Source organism: Mchenga conophoros, linkage group LG13 (genome assembly GCF_057382185.1).
Source record: "Mchenga conophoros isolate Kocher_MC1m ecotype Shallow Benthic linkage group LG13, M_conophoros_male_GT1.1, whole genome shotgun sequence".
NCBI classification, from domain to species: Eukaryota; Metazoa; Chordata; class Actinopteri; order Cichliformes; family Cichlidae; genus Mchenga; species Mchenga conophoros.
Genome location: NC_140538.1, coordinates 2,957,737 through 2,984,453, shown reverse-complemented (window position 1 = coordinate 2,984,453; position 26,717 = coordinate 2,957,737). Strand labels below are relative to the sequence as shown.

The 26,717-nt window shown below is 44.9% G+C and overlaps 3 protein-coding genes and 1 pseudogene across 4 annotated transcripts; all 4 read right to left on the bottom strand.

Annotated features, from left to right (window-relative positions):
* LOC146560666 (uncharacterized) lies at positions 1-991 on the bottom strand. Its single transcript, XM_085243132.1, has one exon. It carries the CDS (start codon positions 989-991, stop codon positions 263-265), a length of 729 nt encoding a protein of 242 aa, XP_085099258.1. The 3' UTR covers positions 1-262.
* Positions 992-3,302: 2,311 nt separating this feature from the next.
* On the bottom strand, positions 3,303-4,974 carry LOC146560665 (lymphocyte function-associated antigen 3-like; annotated as a pseudogene).
* A 183-nt stretch (positions 4,975-5,157) lies between these two features.
* slc22a15 (solute carrier family 22 member 15) lies at positions 5,158-24,475 on the bottom strand. Of its 2 annotated transcripts, XM_085296080.1 has the most exons (13): positions 24,346-24,475; positions 23,090-23,230; positions 22,868-23,000; positions 21,321-21,485; positions 21,092-21,221; positions 20,294-20,354; positions 19,485-19,651; positions 14,059-14,199; positions 11,758-11,843; positions 10,928-11,036; positions 10,453-10,525; positions 7,448-7,606; positions 5,158-7,310 (listed from the first exon to the last, which is right to left on the bottom strand). In XM_085296080.1, exons 1-13 carry the CDS (start codon positions 24,445-24,447, stop codon positions 7,266-7,268), a joined length of 1,512 nt encoding a protein of 503 aa, XP_085152206.1. In that variant the 5' UTR covers positions 24,448-24,475; the 3' UTR covers positions 5,158-7,265. The 2 variants fall into 2 exon arrangements, 1 of the variants encoding a protein (XP_085152206.1); XR_014894775.1 differs by lacking the exon at positions 5,158-7,310 and having other exon boundaries at positions 7,470-7,606; positions 10,325-10,525.
* A 109-nt stretch (positions 24,476-24,584) lies between these two features.
* LOC146560663 (uncharacterized) lies at positions 24,585-26,717 on the bottom strand. Its single transcript, XM_085296081.1, has one exon. The coding sequence runs from the start codon at positions 26,522-26,524 to the stop codon at positions 25,631-25,633; it is 894 nt and encodes a 297-aa protein (XP_085152207.1). The 5' UTR covers positions 26,525-26,717; the 3' UTR covers positions 24,585-25,630.

Genomic DNA, 26,717 nt, shown 5'->3' with positions numbered 1-26,717 from the left:
TACAAGGAAATCAAAGAAAACAGAAACAGATCAAATAAAAATAAGAATGACGGGTAGATAAATACATTTAAAGCTATAAATACACCGAAGTAGACAGTGAAGCAAAGAAATCCCAAAGAAAAAAGAACTACAAACATGGACGACCGCACCAGTCTGAAGTGCAGAACAGTTTTACAAAGCAAAGGAATGAGCTGCCCTTTGACGGGCTTCAGTCTTCATCAGGACTTAAAGTGCATTTTCATCGCTGTCAGCAGTTTTTCTTTTACAGTTTCTGAAACAAAAAGCAGACAAACACCGCAACCACCGCCAGGACGGCAGCGCCTACAAGAGTGAGGATCCACCATCTGTAGTCCAGATTTCCGTCCTGGTGAAACGGGTTGGTGATGGATTCGCTGCGTCGCTCACTCACTGGGTTCTTCATCCTGCAGGAAAACATCTTCACACACTGTGTTTCCTCAGAATTGATGATCTCCATGATTTTCCCCGACTGTTCCCACTCTCCATCTCCGATCTTCCAGAAATACTCGACAGGTTCGGCCTCTTTAACGTCTCCGTCACAGCTCAGTGTGCAGTTCTCCAAACTCGAGCCACACATCGGCGGCCTCACCGTGACCTCAGGCTGGGGCACTTCTCTGATCCTCACGGCCTGATGAGTCTGACTCTGGGGCTGGTTGTTGATCTCCACCGAATACACCCCAGTGTCAGCTGCAGTCATGTTCCTGATCTCCAACACTCCCGTGTTCGTGTTCACCTCTGATCGGTCTCCAAACCTGCCGTAATATGTCAGGGGAATCACATCTTCCACCCATTCGGCCAACAGTTCTCCGTCCCACTTCCACACGACGCTGGTGATGCGAGCAGAGACCGAGGCAGGTTTGAGGACCAGCGTGCCGCCAAGCTTGAAGTACGAGTGTATAATCCGGGCCTGAGCGAACCTCACTGCGGCTGAGAGCAGCACTGCCAGCAGCAGAAAGCCAGCTGATGGCTTCATGTTCTCAGATCGGTACAGAAGTGAAAGAAAAAAATTGGCAGAGATCTTTTTCCTCTTTTCTGCGCTGGCAGTGATTCCCTGCAGGGAGTGCGGTGAATCTTGTCATGAAACCATTTGTGAAAAGGAAGTCAGTTCCCTGTGTGGTCGCACTGAACTGGCATGTTCTCATCCCAGTGCGTCACACGCTGACATTTTGTCAGTAAAATCCTCCTGATGCTTACAACCATGTGAACGACTTTGACGGTCAGCTGCTTCGCCCTGATGCAGCACAAATACACCACAGTTTGTGCTGGTTGGTGGCAGGTTGCATCCAGTGAGTCACGACCCCATGGCTGGTCACAACCATGGGTTACAGCAGAACTCTGGAAAGAGTTTTCTTCTTCTTCACCTGCAGGATCCACATGTTGGTGGTGCACATTTGTCTTCCTCATAGCTGCTTCTCACACCGATTGGGTGGCGGCGCTTGTTGCCTGTGGGACGCCCTTAAATTATCCCAAATGAAAGACTAATAGCCTGATTTTAATGGCCAACCATTTTGGGTGACGTGCAGCTGGGGTCTGTTAACCTGCTTGGTCTGAGTGCAGCTTTTGAAACTACATCTCATAACATCTTAGAGCAGACGAGCTTCAAGTGGAATTATTGACACACCCTTAAACTGGTTTAAATCTTATCTCTCGTACCAAACTCGGCTCATTCGCTTAAAAAGTCAAATTCCCGTCATTTCCAGTTACTTCCAGTATTCGCTGAGGATCTGTCTTGTACGGAGCCCCACAGGGGACATGGGAGGAAAAAAATTAAGACGGACTTTTGCGAGATCTCGCAAAACAAACTTAGGATCTCGCAAAACTTTTGCAAGATCTCGCAAAAGTTTTAGCCGCATTCTTCGGACGCCGGCTTGAAGCCGACCGGGAGGTCGAGGCACGATGTGCCGGGAAAGCGGTGTTCCTCCTGGCTGTAGTAGATCTCGACCTCCCGTTAGCTTCGAGCTAACGGGAGGTCGAAGGCCAAAGAATGCGGCTAAAACTTTTGCGAGATCCCGAGTTTGTTTTGCGAGATCCCGCAAAACTTTTGCGAGATCTCGCAAAAGTCCGTCTTAATTTTTTTTCTCCCATGTCCCCTGTGGGGCTCTGAAGTCTTGGAGTCTCTCCAGTGTGTAAATCTGTGTATCTACTTCCTCTTGGTCATATTTTCTATAGTAAGTATTTCCACTGACAGAGACACAGAAGACACAAAACCTCTTTAAAAACAAACAAGAAATGATCCAAAAAAAACTACAAACATGGCGGACCATGATGATGTAAGCAGTTTTTCAAAGCTAAATGAAGTAAAGCCGCATGACAGAGACAGAAAACTAACCATCAGAGTAAAACAGGAAGTGAATAAAATGAATAAAGTTATCAGACACAGCAGGTTGAGAAACACTGAGCGCATAAACTGAACTCTATAACTGTGACTAACACATTTCAGATGCTGATGTGACTTTCAGGCGACCGCCTTTTAAGGTGGTATGCATCTCCAGAATACACAGCACAGACACACAGGAGAAGTTTGAATGTTTAGCGTATGAGAGTTAATGCAAACTTCACCGAGTCCTACCCTCACATGTTTACAGCTGAGCCCTGCATGTTTCTGCGCCTCAGTAATAGACAACGGGTATTTTAATGCAGAGCAGGAACATGCATGTGAGCACAAAGCGACTTTCATGGAGTCTTTCTTTCGGTCTTCTGTAGATCAGAGACCCCACACAGTCCAGGCAACGTCCAACAGAGTTTGTTATTGCATGAAAGACATTGATCCTCCTGCAGCTCCGGCTCATTGATCTGAACTGCTTCGCTGTTTTCAGAGAGAAAATCAAAGTGTTTCTGATATGAGAACGAAGTGTTTTGTTGGTAGCTGAAGAGGCTTTTTGGGCTCTGGGAGGCTGAGATCTGAATTCTGGAGCTCAGGACTCACTCAGAGAGGCTGCGCAGTCATAAATGAGCCTCTGCTGTAAACCTGGAGTCTGTGTGATAGCTGAGCTGTGGCAGTATCATCTATCATCAGCAGAATACTGCAGCAGCTTCCTGCTCTTTAACAACTGGCATAAACAGAAGTGACTGTGTGGTGATGCTGCAGCGGCATGCAGAGGGACCAGTGCAGAGGGTGTACTGGTAACCTTTGTCAGCAGTCATGCTTTCACTGGGACAGCATGCCCCCTCGTGGTGGCAAGCTTTACAAAGCAAAACATAAAAAAAGCCTCTTAATATTGGCGCTTCCACCTCTGTGAGGATTCAGGAATGAAAATCTTTGTCTGGAAGTTTCACACGCAGTGACAGAGACAAGTAAACACATTTATTACAGAACAGCTCACATAACAGAGATAATGTGACGGTGTGATCACCAGCCGAGCAGCAAAGCCTCCACTGTACAATCAACATGTGCCACAACTGCAGGACAAAACATTTCACCATCATCATCGTCGTCTCAGCTCTCTGTCTGCGGGACGAAAGCTGATGCTCGTGCAGGTTGAGCACATAACATCTGAATATTTCCACCTTTTTCTGCCTCGTCACAGCGTTTAAAATGCAGGAGCAGTGAGACAGGGATGATGAACCACAGCAGAGCTTTTAGTTCTTAAAGCAAAACACAGGAAAGTCCAGAATCCTGACCAGATAAATAAGAGGGCAGGAATGACGGGCATATGTGGGAAAACACACTAATACCAAGAGAAATACATAAAGAAGTATAAATACACAGAAATAAAGAAGCAAAACTAACTGAACAAAGTAAAAATAGATAAAGACAGGAAGTGAAAAAAACTGATTACCAAAATAAGGTCAAAACAAGGACAAATAAAGACAGAGAAGACCAAAGAAAACTACAAACATGGCTGACTATAACTGTATGCTAAATAATGTTTACTGTAGAAATGCAGCAGAGCAGTTTAACAGAGCTAAACATGAACTTCCCTCTCAGTACAGCTGATGTGCTTTACTCTTCATCAGGAAGTCAAAGGCGACAGTTCATTTTAAACAGCATCATCGTCACTTTTTCTGCATTTACAGCCAGTCTGTAGTTTCTGACACCAAAAGTAGACAACCACCACAAAGAGTGCGAGGATCGCCAGAGATCTCATCACAGCACCTAAAGTTGTAACCCAGAGTCCACAGTGCAGATCGTCACTGTTTGCTGGTTTTATTCGGTAGAACACGTTGAAGGCGTTGCTCTCTTTCTCACTAAACAGGTTCTTTATTCTGCAGGAGAAAGTTTCCACACGCTGTGTTTCTGCATCATTGATGATCTCCACGGTGTTCTTTCCAGACTTTTCCCATTCTCCATCATCCTTCTTCCAGAAGTACTCGACAGGCCCAGCTTTGCTAACGTCTCCCTCACACACCAGTTTACATCTCTCAGAGGTTGAGCTACATACCAGCTGCTTCACTTCCAGCACAGGTCGGGGCACATCCTCGATCGCCATAATCTTATGAACCCGACTCTGGACGTGGTTGTTGATCTCCACTGTATACACCTCATTGTCCGCCGCAGTCATGTTCCTGATCTCCAACTCTCCTGTGCCAGTGTTCAGAGTGGTTCGGCCTTTAAACTTGCTGTAATATGTCAGAGGAATCTGCTTTGTCTCCCACTCAGCCAGCAGGTTCTTGCCGTATTTCCACACGACGCTGGTGATCGCTCCACCGACTGGCTGAGGGCTGAGCTGGAGTGTTTCACCAACCCTGATGTACTTCTCCACAGTCTCCACAGTCTGGGCCTGAGTGAAGCCGACTAACAGCAGCACTGCGAGGAGTCAGAAACCAGCCGATGTCTCCATGTTCACAGATCAACACGGAAGTGACAGGTCTGTGCAGATGTCTTTGGTTTTGTCCCATCTGTGGTTTCCTTTGGTGGGCGTTTGAAACAAGGAAGTGAGCCCTAAAACAGCTTTGCAACCCTTTATGGTCGTTCTGAAGCAGCATCACGTCTCCTCGGTCAGCCTCGTCAGTGTCAATATCCACCAACCGACCTGTAACAGTCCTGTTTTTAAAGACCTGCTGGGGATAAATTCTGCTGAAAAGCAGCATCAGGACACAAACCAGAACATTTCTAATGAACCTGAAGTTATACCGCAGAGTGAAACATAATCATCGTTTATCTGCCTCACGGTGAAAAAACGAGACGAGGAAGTTTTCAAGTGTTTACTGTCTTTATCACAGAGAGAACAGTTCATGAGCATCATTTATCTCTGTGCATACAGTCTATGTACAGAGTGCACACAGTGCTTACAGCAGGGAATCAAACATCTGCAGGCAGATGATGTTTAACACTTTCCAAAGTGCTTTTTCACAGTAAAAGGCTGCAGTCGAAGGCACGGCAGGAGGAGGAATGCTGGAACACTTTCATTTAATTACCATCAGCTGAAGGAGAGGACCCCGACGGCCTCTTTCAGCACGAATACAGACGTGAGTGTGTTACACACACCAACATCAATAAAAACAGGAAGTAATCACATTTAAGAAACTTTGCAGAACACAGAGCTTCTTTCCTTTTTTTAAATATGTTTATAGATCATATCGCTGCAAGTTTTCCTCCAATGGCAGCGTCTCTCACATTACAGAGGAAACGAAGCAGACTGTAAAACGACTGCATCAAACTGGCCTCACAGTCCTGAACGTCAGAGGAAACATCTGAGGACCGGTTTCAGCTCCTGCCCGATCTCCAGGCTGCAGAGCTGCAGTGTGCAACCTGTCCTTAATTGATTGTCCCTCACACCGAATGTACAGTTTGCTTTTTCACTCGTTTAACAGTTCATATCATCTAAAACCTGGAAACAAAAACAGATTCTTAGGACATCAAGTTTTCTTGTTTCTGGTTTTCTAGGTTCACCATCGTCATCGTCACATCTGAGAGATGTTTTTTTCGACTCTCCCGGACTCTTTAAAAGAAAAAAAAAAAAAAATCAGCAGATAAATGACTAAGTAATGAAAAAAAGGAAAACATCTGTCCTTGACGTTAAAAACAGCTGGTGATTTTACCTAGATAAACACATGAAAACACTAAGCCCACAGACGATCACATGATCACCATCAGCTGCTGTTTGGGAACAAGGAATAACGTCTGGGTCGTTCCCGTACCAGGCTTCCTGCTCCATCTTCTCTCCCTTGTTTATTAATGAATCTATAAACATAAATTTTCTGTCCCCACACAGATATTCATGGGTGCAGTCGAACACTCAAACACGATTGGTCCAGGACCAAACATCTTCCCCTGACCTGTTCTACATATTCCACGCTCTGCATTTAATGGCTTAATAATAAAAACTATTATGATTAATGTGAATTAAAGTGATGGGAATATAATCCATTCATAGTAAACTGAGCTGCCTGAAGATCGTCCACCATCAAACCCCAAACCAGTTAAAACACGTTGAAAGGGGCAGCCAATGGGAAAGATGCGAGCTTTAGTTTGGTTTCTGCTCTCGTCACGTCTGGAAAGAGGCGAGCAGATCCAACAAGGCTTCTCATGAGCTGCTCAAACTTTCTAATTTACCCTTTGAAAGTGAAGTCGCTGCTCGGCTGAGTCGTGGTAGAAAAACAGGAAGCTGAGCTCCAGCTGCTCAGTTCATATATTTACACTTAGTTCTTTTTCATTATTCAATCCATTAAAATGTTTCTGTAAACCTGTAAATAAAAGTGAGTTTGATTATGTAGTTAAATTAAACCAGCCTGGTTTTTATTTGTGTTTGATAAATCGAGGTAAGAGAAGCTGATGGATCGTCTGAGCCTGACACGTGTGGACGTTTCTGACCACAGAGAAACCTTTCATGACTTTCTTAGTTTTTTTTTAGACCTTTTTCCTGACGTTAAATCAGAGTGAAAATAATGATAATAGTTCCTGTCTGGAAGAAAATCACAGCTGACATAAATAATCTGATTATGTGTAAACTGTAGTGACTGTAAGCTGGTGTCCTCTGGTGCAGAGAGTCTTTAACACATTTCCTCCTGAAGCAGCAGAAGTCTAAAAACGTCACTGGAGGAAATGCTGTCGGGCTTCAGGAGCTGTCAAAGGTTTTTGGTCCCTCTTGTTAAATTCCCAGGATCTGGAATGTAAAGCGGATCATGACTCTCAGTCCTCGGTCTCTAAATTCGCCACCGCAGCGTTCAGGAATCGACCGCGACGCTGCGTCTTCCTACGAGGTCAGCTGACGGCGTTTTCGCTTCCTGCAGTGAACGACGGCTCAGAAACCGTTAATTAACGGGACCGTTTGCGGTTCTGAGCGATGAAGACGAGACCGCCAGCTTCATTTGTGGGTCGATGCACAGCTTTCATCTTCATACAACAGAGGCTGCAGACAGAGAGGAAACAAGGACATGAGCGAGAAAACAAAATCTGTCTGACTGAACCGTCTGGTTTTATGTTACTTGATCGTCGGCTGTGGCTGTAGAAACAGAAACGTCCCACAAACACCCAGCGGTGCCTCACCTTGCTCTCCAGCACTCGGCCGAGCCCCGGGCTGCCCAGCTCCTCCAGCGTCTCTGCTGCTGGTCTGTTCAGGGTCTCCGGCAGCAGGAGGCCCAAACAGGCCGCCGACAGGCCGCTCAGACAGAACACGGTGAAGGGCATGGAGGTATGGAGGGCCCGCTGCGACACACACAGACACACAACCGGGACCTTTTACTGTCTGAACCCTTCAGCCCGTGTGTTTACACAGTGAATATTTACACACACTGATCAGAAGGTCCAAGAGTGAGATCAAAACATAAATCAAGAGCAAATTGTTTGAAAAGATCCTTAATTATGTCCTGCTGGGGGATCAAATAAAAAAAAGTGTGTTTTTTTTAATAAAAAGGTTGAAAAAGAAGCAAAGCAGCATCAGAGCTAAAAGAGGAGGACTGGTTAGACAGATGTGGCACTCCGCCTCGACCTGTGGAGAGATTCCTGCTGTCACATAATGTTGCATGTGCCAGCACAGATAAAGTCTGCACTCAGACTCATTTGGAGTTGTGTGATGTTTATTGGGGACAAAGTGCAGGTAAGAAAGCAATAACTAAGATGTGATTCAATAACGTGTCTCCAGTTCCTACAAAAACACTCCAAGGAATCAGACCTCCTACAAGATTACTGAGAAAATGAAATCACATCCAACTGTGAAACTAAATATTTGTTTTTACTTTGTTGAGCAAAATCTTCTTCTTCAGCAAATCTCTGGATAAGACCGAGTGACACAGGTCTCTACTTTCTGCAGAAATCTCGTGAGCACGAAAAACGATGGGAGATTTTTATAAACACGCCGGCCTTTTCCACAACAATGAGAGTCGCTCGTTTTTCCCCTCGTGCCAATATTTCATAATGTAATCCGTCTCGTATCGTTTGCTCCTCCTGAGGTCAGGTTTTCCTGCGTCTGTGAGTGTTGCCTTCACACTCTGTAAAACACCATTAACGAATGAGAAGCTGAGGTTTATGGGTAAAAAGCTGACCTTCATCCGTTCAGATAAACTCCACAGCCTGGATGAGCCGTTTGATTAAAGGTCCCGCGCTCGGGCTCCGAATATCTACTGCCACGAGGACGCGATCAACACTCAGGTTTATCAATCGTGCTTTTATGAAAGAAAGGCTCTTCAAAAGACATGGTCGACTTTGCTTTCACAGCTTCGGTATTTTGTTTTTTAATTGTTTTTGAAATGCAAATAAGATGAAAATAATGTAAATTATCTGCCACGGCAACAGGAAACTGCAGCTGTGACAGAAAGTTGCAGACGGTGTTCTTGCAGGAGATTACATATATTTTTAAAAGAATAACATTAAGAGCTTTTTAGCTGAGATTTCTGTAAACGCGTGTTCGTTGAGCTTCCCTGTATCACCACTAGAGGTCACTGTTTATTTAGGTTTGGAGCACATGACAAAACGAGGTCAAAGGTCAGTGTGACACATTAACAGAAGAAACCGAAACAGTCATTTTCTACTTTCATGTGTCACATGTGACTGTTTGACAGGATTTTATTTCCTTGTGAAACTAATATGTTTACACACTTTGATCTGTTAGAAATTTAACTCGTGTGAAAGCGAAACGCAGCAGGTACGAAGTACACAAAGCACAGCGTGTGTTTATAAATCAGACCTGTGGTTAACGACAGCAGGACGGTGCACGAGGGCGGATAAATCATTACGGATAAACTTTCAGGCAGGAAAACCTGCAACACATTAATCAGGAATGTGTGAATCGGTGAGGTCATTAGTAAAACTGCATCAGCCAGTGAATGCAAACGATTTCCTGGAATGAGGTGTGACCTTGTCACTCAGACGAGCTGCATGAACTCCGTTTCCTTATAACTTTGCAGAAACAGCCTAACACAGATCAAAACCACAGCAGGACAATAAGTCCAGCAGACTTTCCAAGATCACGGCTGCGTTTTCCAGCATTTCTAGCCTCTGACGTCGCGCACCCAGAAGGGTGTAGTCAGGGCGACACTTCAGCAGTCAGTGAGTCATTAAAAATCTCCACCAAACAGATTTTCCCCTCAGCGTCTCGATGGTTTCACTTTGGAAATGCTTCACTTATTGAGACGTAACAGCCAGCGAACACTGAATGCCTCTGCGGCGCTGCGCACACTCCCTCTGAAGTTGAAGTACAAACACTGTTTCCTTCCTTTAACAAAAACGAGCTGCATCCACAGAGACGACAGGGCTGGTGGAGGGGATGTTGGCACACTTGAGGTTTCGCCGTCTATCAGTTTTTAAAATTCCCCCGCTTCGTTTCAGAGTACAGAAAGCATGGATGTTTGACCACAGGCTGACATCACACTAACACTGACAGGCTAACCGTTCTCCCAGCTCACCGCGCCCTCCAGTATAAATAACTCAAGACTTTAGCAAGAAGCCGCTGAGCTGTCGAATGCAAAGATTCACACTTTAAGAAACCTGAGCCGGAAACCCCCACAGGCCTCGCTGATACTTTTACTATGTATGAGGCATAAATGCAACCGCACGAAGCAAACGGGGCGACTCGGCGCCTCGTCCTCTCGCCCCTGCACACACCGGCTAAAATATTTATACCAAGATGCACAAAATACATTTCAAAATAAAATCTCCTAAAAGAACAACATTTACAAGCTACCAGATGCCCTTCTTCATCATCACTTTCCCTCCTTTTTTATTATTAAACCCTGTTTTTAATGATCTGATCTCCATGCCAACAACAGCTCCAAACAGGAAATGCTGAAAAAGGAAGTGATACTGTTACCACTGCAAACGGGGAGCTGGTTGCTGCCTTTTCAGGCTCACAGCTTCATGTGAAAACACCAGCCTCCCACAGTCACAGGTCGCGCTCACATATTTCACTGTTTTGCATTTTAAACTCACATTTAAACGTCTGCTGGTTCCTGAGAGCTGCTGAGTGGCTCTGAAGATCAGATCGAGTGCTTCCTGCTGCTGGCTCAGGCTTGTTCCAGAGCATTTACTCCTAACCTCTCTCACACTCACAGCCTTACCATGGAAGGAACGAACGGTGCCAGGATTCCTCCAACTCTGCAGGACATGGAACAAACTCCCAGCCCAGCGTTCCTGAAACAAACAATCCGTGCACGTTAAAATCAGTCCGAGCGCACAGCTTTAGGACACGCTGACTTTGAAAACACAGGAATTATCACTTAATTGAAGGTCTGTGCCAGTGTGACGCTTTTAATCTGGCTTCAACCGAAATGAGACATTTACAAACTCTGGAGGCATCTCAGCAGCTTGAATCCCGTCGGTTTCAGATTAAAAGACAAGACGTTTCCTAAAAGTTTCTGAGCTTGTGTTGATGCTACAGTTAGCTTTGACCCAACATACAGAAAAGGAGACGACGCAGAAAAGGCTCAATATTTTGTTCCTGGACGCCGACTGAACGCCCACCCAGGTCTCATTAACAGCAACGTTTTTATGAATGTGACCAACAGAAACTACGTAAATATGCACCCGGCTCACCTGATGACAGTGGGGTAGAGCTCGGACGTGTAGACGTAGGCGATGTTGAACGCTGCGCTGACCATCAGTTTTCCCACAAGCGCCAACGACGTCACACTCAGCAAAGCTCCTGCCAACACAAACTCAAACTGAGAGCTTGTTCTGATTGTTCACCTCACAGCAAAAACTCATCTCGTTCCCTCCCCGAGGAGCTTAATGATGTCACAAACCTGCAGCTCTGAACCCTTAAACTGACGGCTACAAATCTGCAGCACCAAAAAAAGTTTTCATGCAACCTGTGTGGTTTATTATTCACACAAGACAATTTATTAAATATTACAATAAAATCTGCTTCATGTTTAAGAATGCAAGCAGTTTATTATCTGATGAAATGTGCATCAGTTCGCCCGCTATTCCAAACACAGCATGTGTAGCCGGCAGCAGAAAGGTGCAAAGATGTGCTGGTTTAACTGGTTTCATGTCTTGCACTATGCGAGGCATAACTATCATTCTGTTCTGCTTACACAACAATCACACACTGTGACACTTCTATCCATGCATATGGAAATCAGTATTTTATGCCAAGTGTTTAACACCTAAACAAGCCTTTTGCAGTTTTTTTTCCACTGGACTGAAATATGTTACAGACGCAGGTTTCATCTCACTTCCTCTTTACTTCAGAGTGAAGTCACTGATTTGTCAGGCTGACAAAGGCTCTTTCATACATGCACCGGCAGAGCTGCACCTTGGTAGGTGTTACCCAACGTGAGCAGTGCAAACATGTGTGAAGACGACTACTTCCTGCAGCTGCACATATTCCTCTGCAGTGCCGTCGAATATCAGAGCCTCACCTGCATTTTCAGGAATGAAGGTGGTGCAGAGGCAGGCGGAGCCAGCCAGGCACAGGAAGCTTGCCATGCTTTTCCTCCGCCCAGCCCTGCAGGACGAGACAGACATTCATGCAGGAGTTAGTGAGTAAGCAGCAGGAAGACCAACAGAAAACAGGAAGCAAAGTGAGGTTTTTCACACAGGTTCCACAGAAGTTCGAGCGCAGCTTCAAAAAGTTTGACTAACAATTTAAAATCCAAACAGGCTGTTTTTGGACGAGTTGCTCAGAGCTCATCCCTGTATTGCTGTGGCTGAGTCACACACCCTGTGGAAGAAGCTCATTTAAAGCTTGCATCCTCAGTCTTGTTCTGTCGGTCACTACCCACAGCTCACAGCCACGGCTGAGGGCAGGATCGTAGATCAGCCAGTAAATCCACAGCTCCACCTTCACTCTCTGACCAGGCACGCTGGTGTATGAACCCTAGAGAGCTGCGAGGGGTTTGGGGTAGAGATGGACCGATCCGATATTACGTATCGGTCCGATACTGACCTAAATTACTGGATCGGATATCGGAGAAAAATAAAAAAATGTAATCCGATCCATTAAATATCATGAAAGCACCTCACAAAACTTGCAACACGCCGTAACTCACCTCAGAACGTTAGCACGTCGGAGCAGTATGCATCACGTGATAGAGCGGCTGTGGCATGCGGGACCTGTCGGTGGTCTGGATAGCATGTGGAGCTTCGCTAGCAACCCGGCATTTCATCTCCGACAAAGTTATCCCCGAGAGAAGTAAAGCAAGTGTGTAAGTCCATCTCTGAATGTTTGTAAAGCATTCCTGCGTTAAGCTTAACAAGCGACTGCCTCTTCTGCTGCTACTTCAATCATGAAACTGCTTAACGATCAGCTGATCGGCTTTTCTGTCGCGAGTCCGTCTCTCTTGTTTGTTTTTGGCCCACTTTGCACCAGAAAGAGGAAACCAGCGGCTGAACAACAGAAGCACGTTTAAGCTTGATCAGCTGTTGTTAGAATGTATTTATTATTACTTTCTACTCGAGGATCTTTTTCTACGTAGCTGACGGCTGGTAACTGTGCAGGGGCGGATCTAGCAAAGTTTAGCCAGGGGGGCCGATAGGGCATGAACAGGGAAAAGGGGGCACAAAGACATACTTTTCTTTCTTATTCTCATTTAAAATGTCGAGCTTTTAATAAATAATTATCTGACACCCAAAGTTTCAATTTGATGTAAAATGAATAGAAGTCCATTACTGTATATAGTAACTATTAAGTCTAATATATATACCCTAGTAAGCTATAGTACTTTTTCCTTTGGGAAGGTACCATCTGTGCAGTCTGCAATTTTGTTGAAGAAAGATGTTGAATCTATTTAATATTTCTTGAAAAATAATTGATTTCTGTGCATTTTTTTTCACACTGCATCAAATTAAGGTTGATTACGTCGATTAAGCATCATGAGGTGGAGCGTGAGGGGTGGTTCCCTATTTTTTATTTATTTATTTTTGTTGTTGCTGGGAGTTGGAACCCTATTAGTTAGGTTGCTTAATATTTACGCTAAGTACTCTTTAAAATACCAGAATAGGGAGGATGGTGTAGGTTTAAGTTTATTAGATTGATCAGTATTGCTGAACTATGAAACTTTTTTTTTTTTTTGCATACAGGTATAACAGAATAGCTTTAGTGTAGTTGTTGTTTTAAACTTGAGTATGAACTTATACAAAATGCAGCAAGATATTTAAAAAAAAACAGTTTTGTTGATTAAAAAACACTATATCGGATTCATATCGGTATCGGCAGATATCCAAATTTATGATATCGGTATCGGACATAAAAAAGTGGTATCGTGCCATCTCTAGTTTGGGGCCTGACTGATCCCAGACCTGTTTCATTGGAAGCTCCTGATAAAGTCTCCTAAGCCAAACTGGTCGCTGTGAAAGGCTAAACATGATCTAAAAGACCTCTATGAACCAAGGGCTCATGCTACCACACAGGACCAGCAGCCACCTCCAGGAGGGGCTGCAAGGAGGAGGGTCGGGCAGAGGCACCGGTGCTTCCCTCAGTTAAATAAATAAAATCAATGAACCCTGTTTGATGTAGGATCTTTTTAAAATTATTTTCTTACTGCTGTCTACATCCATCAAGTAAAAGCAGCAGCTCACATTACAGCTGAGTGAGGACGCCGGCTCACAGCTACAGTTACACCAAAGGTAGGAGTGTGGCGGGAACCATCCTCTTCACATATTTCACAGGTCACAGTTAAAAATCACACAGCAAGTGTCGTGTGTGTGTGTGTGTGTCTCACCAGTGTTTGTTGATGAAGTATATGCAGAGTGGGTATGCCGGCAGCTCCACGAGGCCGTACATCGCCACATTAACGTAACGGCTACCAGACGTCTCGCCGGCCCCCAGAGTCAGCCCGTAGTACACCAGACTGCAGGCGTACCTGACACACACACACACACACACACACACACACACACACAAAATGTTTGTTGATAATATTTGAAAAAGACAGAAGAAACAAACGAGTTCATGAACCTGAAACTGTTCAAACTGACGACTCGTTAACAGAGCAAAGAAACGACTGTGCAGCATCAGTTCTGCTGACTGTGCAGCAGACGCCTACTTATTTGAGGATTTCTTTTATTTAGCTACTTCCGCTTGTTACTTCTCTTTAAACTTCTTTTTCTGTGATGCATTTTATATTTTTGGAAATACTGGAAAACCCCCAGTATAAGACCTTCAGATCATTTTTGTTTCACATACATGTGGTTGTTTAAGTGTATTAGAAGAAAAAACTGATCATTGGTATCGATTTCAATGATGCCGTCCTGCATCATTTCTACTTATTTTATGGTTAAATTTAGATCTTGCTTGTTTTAATTTAAGGGTTATTTTGTCTTTTTATTCCTTATAATCCTTCAGAAATGTTTTCACATCACTGGGATCTTCTGGAGAACGTCAGCAGGTCGACTGCGTGTGAGTCATTAAAAGATGTGTTCACAGGACGAGCAGAGCAAACGTGTTTAAGGTGAAATCCTGTTTGTTGTGCTAACTCTGTGTACGTTCAGAAGCTTCGACCTTTTGCTGTTTGCTATAAACACGTCAGAAGACGCAAAAGGTCTGAAGTGTGGGAAAATCAGTCAGCCCGAGCTGCTCCACTTCTCTAAAAGAATGAATCAGCTGCTGAGGTTAGAGGCCTGCAGCACTCAAGCTGTAACTTAAACTGAGCACAAAAGCAAAAGAGATGAAGTCTGTGAGCGATACAGAAAGTGTAAAAGCTGAGCAAAGATCAGCGTCAGAGCCTTTTCTCAGGGACGAAGGCAGCAGGTGTGACGCACGGATCCAAACATGGCAACAAACCACAAACTGCAGCGGCTCAGTTATGAACGTGTTTATTTAAAGGTTACGCCGAGCAGCAGCAGAAACAACAGGTTCAACTGTTACTGCAGAGAAAAGAGGAAATGCAGGAGCGTACAGAGACTGACACACGAGAGCACAACACGGCTCAGCTTCCATCACGAAGCGTCACCCTGCACCGCCCGACCGAGTCTGTGTGCATCAATAAGTCAAAGGAGATGAACCGAAGAGAAGTGAGGAAGAGGAGCAAAGCTAAAGCAAAAAGAGGAGCGAGCTGGATGTTTGGAGGTCTGGACTACATGACCTACATGCGTCTACTCCCATGAGATAACATATGATGGTATGACTGCGCTCTTTGTGTTTTGGCCTTCAAGAGGTGCTCCTATCAAAGCGCTCACTCTGTGGAATGTCCAGAAGTGCCGGGAAACACAGACTTCCTGTTCCTGTTAGAATTTCCACAGTGACACAGCCTACGTGTGGATGCTTATTCAACCCACAAAGTTTCTCTCTGCCTCCAACACAAGCAGCTTCTTCTTCTTCTTCTTCGTGCTCTTTATTCCTTCACAAGAGGTGAAAGCAGCCCGACAGCCGGGAATCCACCACAGACACGTTTTCTCTAAAGATTAGCTAAAAAAAAAACAAAAAAAAAAAAAAAACACAAGAGACGTTGCAACAAAAAGCTGTGGTAATAATCTGCTAAGCCTAAAAATCACACCAGTTCCTTTCTAGGCATTTGCACAGGAAACATCCAACGGCCTCCGCCTTAGCTTACACCCTGCAACCATGGCCACATACAGGACTCACCCTAGGCTGGAGTTTCACCATAACACTCAGCACCATCCAAACTAGATCCAGCCAACACACATGAGACGACCTTTAACCTCTGACATGTCCCTAACAAACATTCCCTTTGCCCCACATTAGGTTTGTTCGGGTTAGGGCTGGGCAATATGGCCTAAAATTCCTATCGCGATATAATTTAAAGCATGTGCGATAACGATATATATCGCGATATATTCTTTTCTTCTGTATAACATATTTCCCACACTATAAGGACTTAAAATCCTTTAATTTTGTCAAAAATCGACAGTGTGCCTTATGTATGAATTCTGGTTGTGCTTACTGACCTCGAACCGATTTTGGCTGCAGAAATCTGTTAAAAATGTTTTAGTACAACTTTGGTAAGCCGCACTGCTTGATGGATTGTCAGAGCATTACGGCTGCCGTAGGTCGGAGCTTCGTGGAGTAAACTGGGTCCAAAACTCCGTCCGCTTCAGGTCCCAAAGTCAAACAACACTGAGAGTTAAAAACGGTCTAAATTCTTTCATCTTTAATAAAATCATCAGCGTTGCTGCTTTACCAGGTGTAACTATTAAGTTTAACATCCAGGCATCCATGAAAACAGAAGTTATTAAATTTAACGGAGTTAGAAGTTAACAGGAAGTTAGCTCGCTAGCTTCCACCTAAACATTTCATACCATGTTCTGACAGAGATTTTTGAAACTAATTAAAACGTACAGCTCTGCTACCACTTCCAACATAAATGAAGACAGAAAACTAAACAGCAGTGGCGTTCGCAGGGTTACTGAAGTTGGACTACCTGGTATATAATGTTGTGCTACATATTGCTAGCGACACAGCTATGTTAGCATAACATTAGCACAGTGAAGCTGGAGGATGAAGCCAACTTTTTCTTCCACTCGATAAAAGTTAACGTGACGGATTCTGGTGGTCAGGGACAAATGCAATCGCATAGCAGGATGCTGTACACGGGCCAAACGTCAGTCAGGAGAACAACTGAGATTATTCATCCACAATACGAGGTTAGTTATTAACATACTGCAACAACATGGGAACAGAGCAGCTGCGAGAGAATTCAACATTAATGAATCAATGTTACGGAAGTGGAGGAAGCGCAGTTTTTGGCTTTCCCCATATTTCAAAAGTGCTTCATCTCTTTGCTGTGACTGTCGCCCGCCATAATTTGCAGATGATAATGGTTGTAGCCGCTGCGATGCTTTCGACCGAAACAGGCGCAGTTTGATGACATCATCAACATGCGCTATCGCAATAGAGCGTTATAGTCAAAATCTATCGTTGGCCAAATTTATATCGTTTATATCGCCCACCCCTAGTTCGGGTCACCCAGCAGGAACGCAGTCGCTGCATCCAGACGAATCTCTGGGATCCAGATTAGTTTTAAACATTTCTCCCATTTCTTTCTGACGTGCATTTAAAATGACAAATCAGAGAATAATCCTAAAAACAGACCGAGCTGCACCTCATGGGACAATTTCATCAAATCTGACCAAATGTGTCAATAAACCTGCTACTGTCAGTGTGATAAAACGTGCTGATCAGCTGATCTTTAGGACGGTGACCTGTAAACGGGGTCCATACCAGCTTTAATGCCCTGACATCTGAGTTCATCTCTAATGCAGATGGAATAACTCTGAATGGATTACACAGGCTGACGATGAAGCTTCTGCAGATGAAAGTAGGTGTTGGTGATACGAGGAAGAAAACCTAAACTTGGACAAAAGATCACAAATGAACAACCTCCTTTGTGGAGCAGCAGATTATCCAGGAGAAAGCACTCTGGGTTTGGATGACGTTAACAAAGATCAACCCAATCACATCAGCTCCTCAGGAGATAACAGGAGGACAGAAAGCCCTGAAGAAGACTTCCAGGCCTGTGCTGACAGCAGAGAGCACGTATTTGAAACAGAATATTCAGTCACTGCAGTGGAAACAGAAGCACTTTCAGTATCAGCAGCATGATGATGACAGAAGTGATAAAAATATGAGCGTCAGTCACAGCGACACTGACGTTACTGAGCCTGAAATACAGACCGACACCAGAGCTCACACACAAACTAAAAGAACAAGAAACGTCTGTGCAGGGATGCATTTACTCAACTTATCAACTATCACCCACTCACTGTGTTTGTTCATAGCAGCAGGATTTAAACCAGCAACCCTCCGCTCATGAGTCATAATCTCTGACACCTGCAGGATGTCATCAAGCAGCGACTTCCAGGAAACGCCGAGTGTGACCCTGAGATGAGGACGAGGTCAGATGTATTTATAGAGCAACAATAAAACAACAAGAAATAAAATGGGACAAAAATGTTTAAAAGTCAAAGCAGAGAATAAACGATGTCACGCTGGAGCCGAACGCCAAGGAGAAGAAATGCTTTAATAAAGATTTAAAGGAGGCACCGTCACAGCTGTGTGGGTGTGGACATCATTCCAAATGTACGAGCACATGGCAGACTCGTTATTATAAACCCATCACTGATCAATAATCAATGATTTGTTCCTAATCAGTCACACTGATGGAAAAATGTGGCACTGCTGGATCTTTCATGGGAACATTTGAGTGAAGATGAGGCTGAAATGACTTTAAATAGATTTAGTTCTTACTTAAAACGTATCCTGCAGATGGTCTGATTGTAATCTGATTACATTTCACTCATTAAATCATGTCAAACGTTTAACAGCCACAGTCTGAGTCTGAAAATGACCTGAATCCTCCGCAGAGGCTCCACCCAGAACCAGATCCGCCCCAAAGTGTCACAGCCTCCATGACGGGTCAGTAAACACTTGTTATCAATCTCTGTCTCTCTTCCACAGCATGTCTTTATCCTGTCTTCCTTCTCTCACACCAACCAATCACAGCAGATGGCCCCACCCCTCCCTGAGCCTGGTTCTGCTGGAGGTTTCTTCCTGTTAAAAGGGAGTTTTTCCTTCCCACTGTCACCAAAGTGCTTGCTCATAGGGGGTCATATGATTGTTGGGGTTTTCCTCTGTATGTATTATTGTACGATCTACCTTACAATGTAAAGCGCCTTGAGGCGACTGTTGTTGTGACTTGGCGCTGTGTAAATAACATTGAATTGAACCATGTCCGGGTCAGATCCCAGGGTGGTGCTTAAATCGGGGGAAATAAACTTGCAGTTAATTGAACTAACTCTGATCAGCTGATGTGGAGCAGAAACAGTTTCTGAGACTTTACTTTTAAACTCAGTCCTGCAACGTTAAAATGACCAAATTTACAGCAGAACTACAAAAGTTAATTTCAGGACGGCCGTCACAAACGCTCGTATGCAGTGGCAGCGCCGGTTTAGAAAACAGGAAGTTCAGGGTTTAAATCCCAGAAGTTACATAGAAACAAAAGAGCCAACATGTGCGCTTTGCTCCTGACTCTCAACTTATAAAAACACATCCAAACTCTAAAATTATAGTTAGTAATTAAATAGGACATGAAAGCAGGAGAAACCTATGCGGTATTAAAAGTGCTCCGAGCTGCAGTTCCTCTAAAGTCAGTCGAGGGTTAAACGCTCCAACATCTCTCCTTATACTCACCACACATACATGAGCACCATCGTGCGCAGGCGGAGCACCGGGTGGATGATCAGCTGCAGGACGCCGGCGCCTCGGCTTTTGTGGTTACCGGCTTTAGAGACACCAACGCGCTGCAGCATCAGGTGCTTCACGGCGTTGCCGTTCCTGCTCGCCATAAAACGCAGGACCTACAAAGCAGAACCCAGGATCAGCCACGTGATGCTCGGTGTTCCTGAAAGTGAACAAAGGAAACGGGACGCGCAGACCCAACGGGTCGATTGATGTGACTTTACTTTAGCTCGCACTTCTCTCCAGTCTTTAGAGGGAAAGTGTCAGGATTCGAACCTGGAGTCTGCAGTTCTATCAAATGCAGCTTTGCAGGTTTATCTGCATTAAAAGCATTCACACTTAAAGCTAACTTTTCTCCCTCGACAGAACAGCGCTCCTCTGTTTGCTGTTTCTAACACTGTGCAGGCCTTTGTCAAACCCCTCATTCTCCCTCCTTTTGCTTCCTGCTGGTTTTTCCCCACTGAGGTCAGACGATATCAGCGTCCTCGCCCAAACCTCCTCTGAGTGTAGGAGGAGAAAACATCTAATCACGAGCGCTTCAGACTCCAACCTTTGGAGAGCTTACTGAGGCTAAAAGCTGGTTTCTCAGCTCACTGAAACATTTAAAAGCACCTGATGAACGGAGTAAAGGAGGGTCTGTTCACACGTTTTCAGCTTCTCAGTTTTAAATATCTGTGATTCACACAAACATGCAGAGGTGCATTTTTCTAAATCCCGGGAGATTCTCACAGAGCGGCTCAGGAATGCTTCATCGTGTTTACCTCCTCAGCTCGCTCCGCCTGGCCCTGGGAGTACAGCCAACGAGGGGACTCTGGAAGAGTGCTGCAACCACAGAGGATGAGAGGAGGACATCACTGGGTGTGTTTGGTTCATTTTACAGACACAGCGAGTGCAGAAACATTTGAATGTCACAATCAGAAACAGCCAAAGCATTTATTTCACACAGATTCATTAATGTAAACACATTTCCACGGTGATGAGGAAAAAAACCCATCTGGTGCTGATCAAAAACTCAAACATAATAATACAAGATCCACACTTTGTGCACGATTCCCAGTGTATTTATAACACGGAGCCTCCCTCCCTCCTCTGTATGAAACCTTTCCATCCACATTCCTTACATTCATCCTAAATCACACTTCCAGCTCCTGCAGGAGGGTCCAGAGCTCATCGCAGGCCAAGCAAGATGCATGTCATCTCTCCCAGTCTAACCCAGGGTCTCCTCCCATTGGCTGCAGCTGGAAAACCTCCAAAGGGAGGCGCCCTGACAGTGCCTGAACCCGTTTGGACCATCAGTCTCCACGATCAGAGCTGTAGCAGGAAGCTTCACAGCCTTTGTGTGCAGAGCCTGGATGCCTGTTCTCTCTGTGGTGATTACAGATTAACACTATAAAGCTGAGCGTGTCAATAAACTGTTAACCTTCCTGGTTTAAATCCCAGGAGAACACGAGCTCTGTGTGTTTACGACGTCGCCCTGATGCTTCCAAACATCCAACACAAACTTTACTGGTTTTTCGTGGCTGTGTGGGGCGACTTGTCTCTCTGGGGTGTGTACTCACACAGACAGCAGGAAGAAGAGCACGCCGGACGAGTTGGCCGCCGTCGCCAAGCTCCTCCACGGCTGGATTAAGTAGCCCAGGGCGCCGAACAGGGCGATGCCGACGGCAAACGTCATGCTGGTCAGCGTCCCTGAAAGAAGGAAGACGAGGGATCGAGATTATTAATCTTTAACACCTAGAATTAAAGCCCTGCCAAGTAAATAATGTGACCGTGCCGGTGGTTTCCTACCCGTCATGGCCCAGTAGGACTTGCCCACGTACTCCTGCGTGAGGACGAAGCAAACGAGTCCGATGCCGCCGTTCATCAACCCCACCAGGAAACGAGAGGCAGCAAAGACCTCATAGCTGGGCGCAAAGGCGGTCACATAGCCGAAGACGACCTCAAAGAACAGGCCTGTGGAGGAGGAGGTGGAGGAGGAGAGGGACAACATTTAGTCAGGGAGAAGGAGAAACACACGAGAGATGAGGATGTGGTCATGTGCAGACACGTCCAACAAGCCTCCGAAGAAACAGAAGAATTCGTTTGACTCGAGGCAGCAGATCCTCTGGCAAAAATTCAGATTTAACGCTTCTATATCTTAGTTTTAAAACAGAACCGTATGAGCAGCACTGACACAATCAGACTGAGGCACAACGAGCAGGAGACCACAAAAGTTTAATGATTTTTGGCCTGTTGTGGCACCGAGGACAGAGTCTGCAGCCAAATTCATGCAAATAAAGATCAAAGACTAATGATCTCGTGATTTTCAGATGAAGCCGTGGTCGATTAGTCGTTAACAGATGTGCAATCAAAGATTACATTAAATTTCTGACAGATTTTTGGAGAATCACTGAAAAAACAAAAAACAAATAGAAAATAACTCAAACTCTCTTCAAAATGTGCCAGTTTATAACACGACTGACTTTCACTTCCTGTTTCTTCCTTTATCTCAGTCGTGCTCAGCAACATGTGAGCTCGTTCAAAACATTTGTGTCCAGGTCCAGTTCAGGGACTCTTAGCCGAGATGAAGCCGAGCACACAGCTAGCAGCTACCTGTCAGTCAAAGAGGCCACGCCCCTAACAATGCAAACCTAAAGACTCGATACATTTGAGACAAATTAGTTACAAAAACTTATGACAGCTGCAGCTCTCTGCTTTTTCCAATTCAATTTAATTTACAAAGCAACACAACAGCTGTTGGCTCAAAGTGCTTTGAGGTGAACACAGAGAAATCCAACAAACCGTCTCTCACTGTAGCCACTAACAACACAACACAGCTGAAAAACACTGTCGCTGTAAACTGGAGCTCTATAAATAAAGTTTAACGTCCTGTGAGCTGCCTGTTGGTTTGCAGCCATGCGAGAAAAGAAGCACGCCTGTGTAGACTGATAACCTTCTCTTTTACTACATAATTATTTATCTTTGTGCATTTGAAGATCTCCAACATCTTCAAGCAGATGCTTCAGAGTCTGGCAGGCGATTAAAGAAACCCTCAGAAATCTGTAGCTGGTGCAGGGCCCGGCCTCCCACAGGAAGCAGAGTGATACAAAACCCGAAGCCTAAAAAACCCAAAAATTAATCGCTGGGTCAGCGAGCAGTTTACGCAGCCACGCGCACTGAATGATGTCATTTTATTATCAGTTATAAAACTGTGGCCTCCGGGCTACAAGAGGAAAAACAAGAGTTTCAAGCTTTAGGGACAAATACAGCAAACCTATAAACAGCAAAACATGAACGCTCACTAACATCACAGACGTATTCATGAACAATGCAACTGTCATCAGCCTCAACCTCACCTGTCAGGTAAACGGGTCTCCGGCCAATCTTATCCGAGAGAGGCCCAAAGACGACGTTCCCGATTAGGAGCCCGGCGAAGAAGAGCGACCCGGCGAGGCTGACCTTGTAGGCCTGCTGCTTGATGAGGAACCACTGAGGAAACACAGAGACAGGAGGCAGGTTTCACCTGTGGGCTCTCAGGTTAGCCGGATGAGCATCCTGCAGGAGTCTGCCGCTCTCACCTCAGTCACGATGGAGTCGACGTTCTCTGTAAAGGTGACGTGCTGGGTCACAGGGACGCCGTCCTGATGCGGCTGCTCGATGCGGTACTCCGGTGTAAAACCAACCAGGACGATGAGCATGGACTGACAGGCCATGTACACCTGAAACAAACAGACACACAGTCTGGGGTCATCACATGCAGACTTTTTATAAAAATTAGAGGCTTTGTTAATGTGGGGTTAAAACTGTTCACACATAGAAGGACCGAAACCTGACTGCATTCATCTTAGACACCTGAGTCACACAGGGGTAATGTCCCTGCTTACACAGGTGAAAATAACGGGCCCTCCCAGTTGTAACACACACTTATGAACACAGGGATGGCTTTTAAAAGGAATGTGATATGGCTAACTGCAAAATCTGTGAAGCACAATAAAAAAAACTATCAATGTAAACAATATATGGACATATCCTATACAAGCATCATACCAGGTATGTCAGCTTAATCAGTGCAAATCATTAACGTCGGTCCTCAAATAAATCCTGTCAAAATAATGGAAACTGTTTTTCTTCAAGCCTGAGTAAACTGAAGTACATCTAGCTAGATGGAGGGTTAGATTAACGCTTAAACCAAACTCCACTTTAAAAAAAATCTAGTCCGTCGTTAAATGGTTTTTACGTAACTATATATCAAAGTGTGGAGATATTTTTTCTATACTGGGATATTTTAGGTGCTTAGAAAAGCGTCGGCTTTTGTTTGAGCTGTGTCTGCGCCATTTTGGTTGAATAATCGTGTAAAACAAATAACAGGTGCCCGTTAGCGTAGCCAAATCACAGCGGCAATAAAAAGGCTAGCTACGATTATTACAAGTTTAAATACTTGGCCGAATTAAAGGATGGCTGGAATAGATATCTAAAGAAAATCAAAATATGACTAGGAGTAAAGTGCAACTTGACATGACACAAGGAAACATTATTTTAGTAGTTTCTTGCAGGCAATCTGGAGAGCACTTCACTGCCTGGAAAAGCAGCCCTTCTGCACATCGCTAAAATGTGAGCTTGTAGTTACAGCTCGATGTTGTAGTGTTATAGTAATGAAACCGTAATAAAAAAAAATGTGTTAAATTAAGTCATAAATGTGTCGTTTTGTTGAGGGTCCACAGTTAAATTCCTGAAAGCCACGTATGCGCTACTCAAGCTAACTGCTACTACGTTACTGCGCGCACACTTGCCGCCATTTCCCGCGAACTAAACGCTAATTTTCACATCCGCTCACCTGAGTCAGGACGAGGACAGCCACCGCTCGTTTCTGGTAGGGCCCAAACTCTCCGACGAGCTTCAAAGCGTCTTCTAAATCCATCACAGGTGAGACATTCATGCAGCTGTGCGCGTTCCTGAGTGGAAGGATCTGCGCAAGCTAATATTCCACCGCGCACTTCCGGCTTCGCTTGAGCCGGGCGGCCATTTTATCGCGCTCGGATTTTGGGAGGTAAAATAACACACCATGAGTCTGTGTAGCACTGCCAGGTTTATTTTGAAAGGCACCAGTTTCTAATAAATAATCAAACTGCCAATGTGTAAAGAAGCTGATACGACAGAGTCGGAAGACAAACTTTAAAAAAAAAAAAAAAAGTAAAAAGGGAGCACAGAGTGTAGAGCCATGTCCTATAAAGCCATGTCGGGCATTACAGGAGTACATGATTGTGAGATGAGCTTCATAAAACGTCCTCCATCCTCTCAGGTGCAGAGAAGCAGGGCTCCAGAGTGGATTTAAACATGCGTGATCCAACACAGTGAGTCCAGTGTGCCCTTCAGCCTCCGCGGCTGTGACGGGACATTAAAAGGCACCTTTTTCTCACTTTGCCTCCATAACATGTGACCGCTGCACGTGCACAGACGTCACAAACGTCCTTTTCCACTTTCTGAAACAGTTCTGCACATGTTTGTCCTCAAGGATGACGCCACTAAAATATGCTAAAAACAAAGCTAACAACAGCACACATTTACAAAACATCATTGAATGTAAGTTATCAGGGCTTTAACACAGCGATGTACACGTTCATGATTAAATGATTGCCTCACAACATGATTGAATTTAGCGAACGGCACTCATTCCACTTTGCACTGAACTCAAACATCACATTTCTTTACTGTTCTGGCATTGTCATAATTTTATGTTTCAGAGTGGATCTGTTCTGCTTTTATCATACGTGTAAAAAAGGAGCTAGTCTGCTTGTTTCAGGCAGAGGATGAAATGAAGGGTTAGTACATAAAGGATTATTATTGACCTGTGAATCATGCAAAGCCACCATAAAAGATTCAGAGAATAAACATGAGCAGGACGGATCCACCTTAAGAACACTTTTATACACGTCTTGTAACTGTCCTTCCCAGCTGTGGTACTGATGGTATTACTTCAGTATGAAGATAAAATTACTTCTTCATAAACTGACAGTTTGTACACTGCAGGATTATTTTCCTTCTCTCTCCAGATGCAGGCAGCGGTGGAAATCAAACATTTCTCATTTCATTCATATTTTATGAATAATATGGCCACAGCATCACTGTCTAGTGTCCTGTTCAGCGGTCAGTGCATCAATCTCTCCCTTCTCATTCATATTAGTCTCAGTTGTTGTTGCGTTTGCTGCGTTTGTTGATTTCTTGCAGGGCAAACAAGAATCAACCTTGTTCTTGAATGGTTTCCAAATAAAGTAGAGCAGTAAAAGTACAGCTGCAACTACCAATAGGATTACGACTAAAACAATCCCCAAAATCACCCCCGAACCAGGTGAAGATGGCTCCTTGGTCGTTTCCTCCCGGTAGAACACGTTGGAGAAGGCGTTGCTCTCTTTCTCACTAAACAGATTCTTTATTCTGCAGGAGAACTTTTTCACACGCTGTGTTTCCGCATCATTGATGATCTCCACGGTGTTCTTTCCAGACTTTTCCCACTCTCCATCATCCTTCTTCCAGAAGTACTCCACAGGCCCGGCTTTGCTAACGTCTCCCTCACACACCAGTTTACAGTCCTTTGAGGCTGAGCTACACGACAGCGGCTTCGCTTCCAGCACAGGCTGGGGCACATCCTCGATCGCCATAATCTTATGAACCCGACTCTGGACGTGGTTGTTGATCTCCACTGTATACACCTCATTGTCCGCCGCAGTCATGTTCCTGATCTCCAACACTCCTGTGCCAGTGTTCAGAGTGGTTCGGCCTTTAAACTTGCTGTAATATGTCAGAGGAATCTGCTTTGTCTCCCACTCAGCCAGCAGGTTCTTGCCGTATTTCCACACGACGCTGGTGATCGCTCCACCGACCGGCTCAGGGCTGAGCTGGAGTGTGCCACCAACCCTGATGTACTTCTCCACAGTCTCCACAGTCTGGGCCTGACAGAAGCTAACGTTAGCCACCAGCAGCACCAGCAGCGCTCCGAGAACCACAGACCGACCCATGTCCACTGATCAATACAGGAGTGACAGAGTATCGATGATCACATCAATAAAAACTCACTCGTCGAAATCTTTTCAGGCAGGTCAGTAAAAACCGACGAACATGAGGCGGTTTGAGTCACTGATAAAGAAACAGACCTCCGCCCTTCTCTTCCTGTGGAGCAAAATGTCTCAAACCTGCTGCGTCCCTCCCTAC

Coding starts and splice junctions, on each gene's coding strand:
- slc22a15 (XM_085296080.1), bottom strand. CDS start 24,447: ATGAATGTCTCACCTGTGATGGATTTAGAAGACGCTTTGAAGCTCGTC. Junction 21,222..21,320: donor GTCCTACTGGGCCATGACGG/GTAGGAAACCAC, acceptor TCCTTCTTTCAG/GGACGCTGACCAGCATGACG. Junction 7,311..7,447: donor GCCGAGTGCTGGAGAGCAAG/GTGAGGCACCGC, acceptor CTCTGTCTGCAG/CCTCTGTTGTATGAAGATGA.
- LOC146560663 (XM_085296081.1), bottom strand. CDS start 26,524: ATGGGTCGGTCTGTGGTTCTCGGAGCGCTGCTGGTGCTGCTGGTGGCT.
- LOC146560666 (XM_085243132.1), bottom strand. CDS start 991: ATGAAGCCATCAGCTGGCTTTCTGCTGCTGGCAGTGCTGCTCTCAGCC.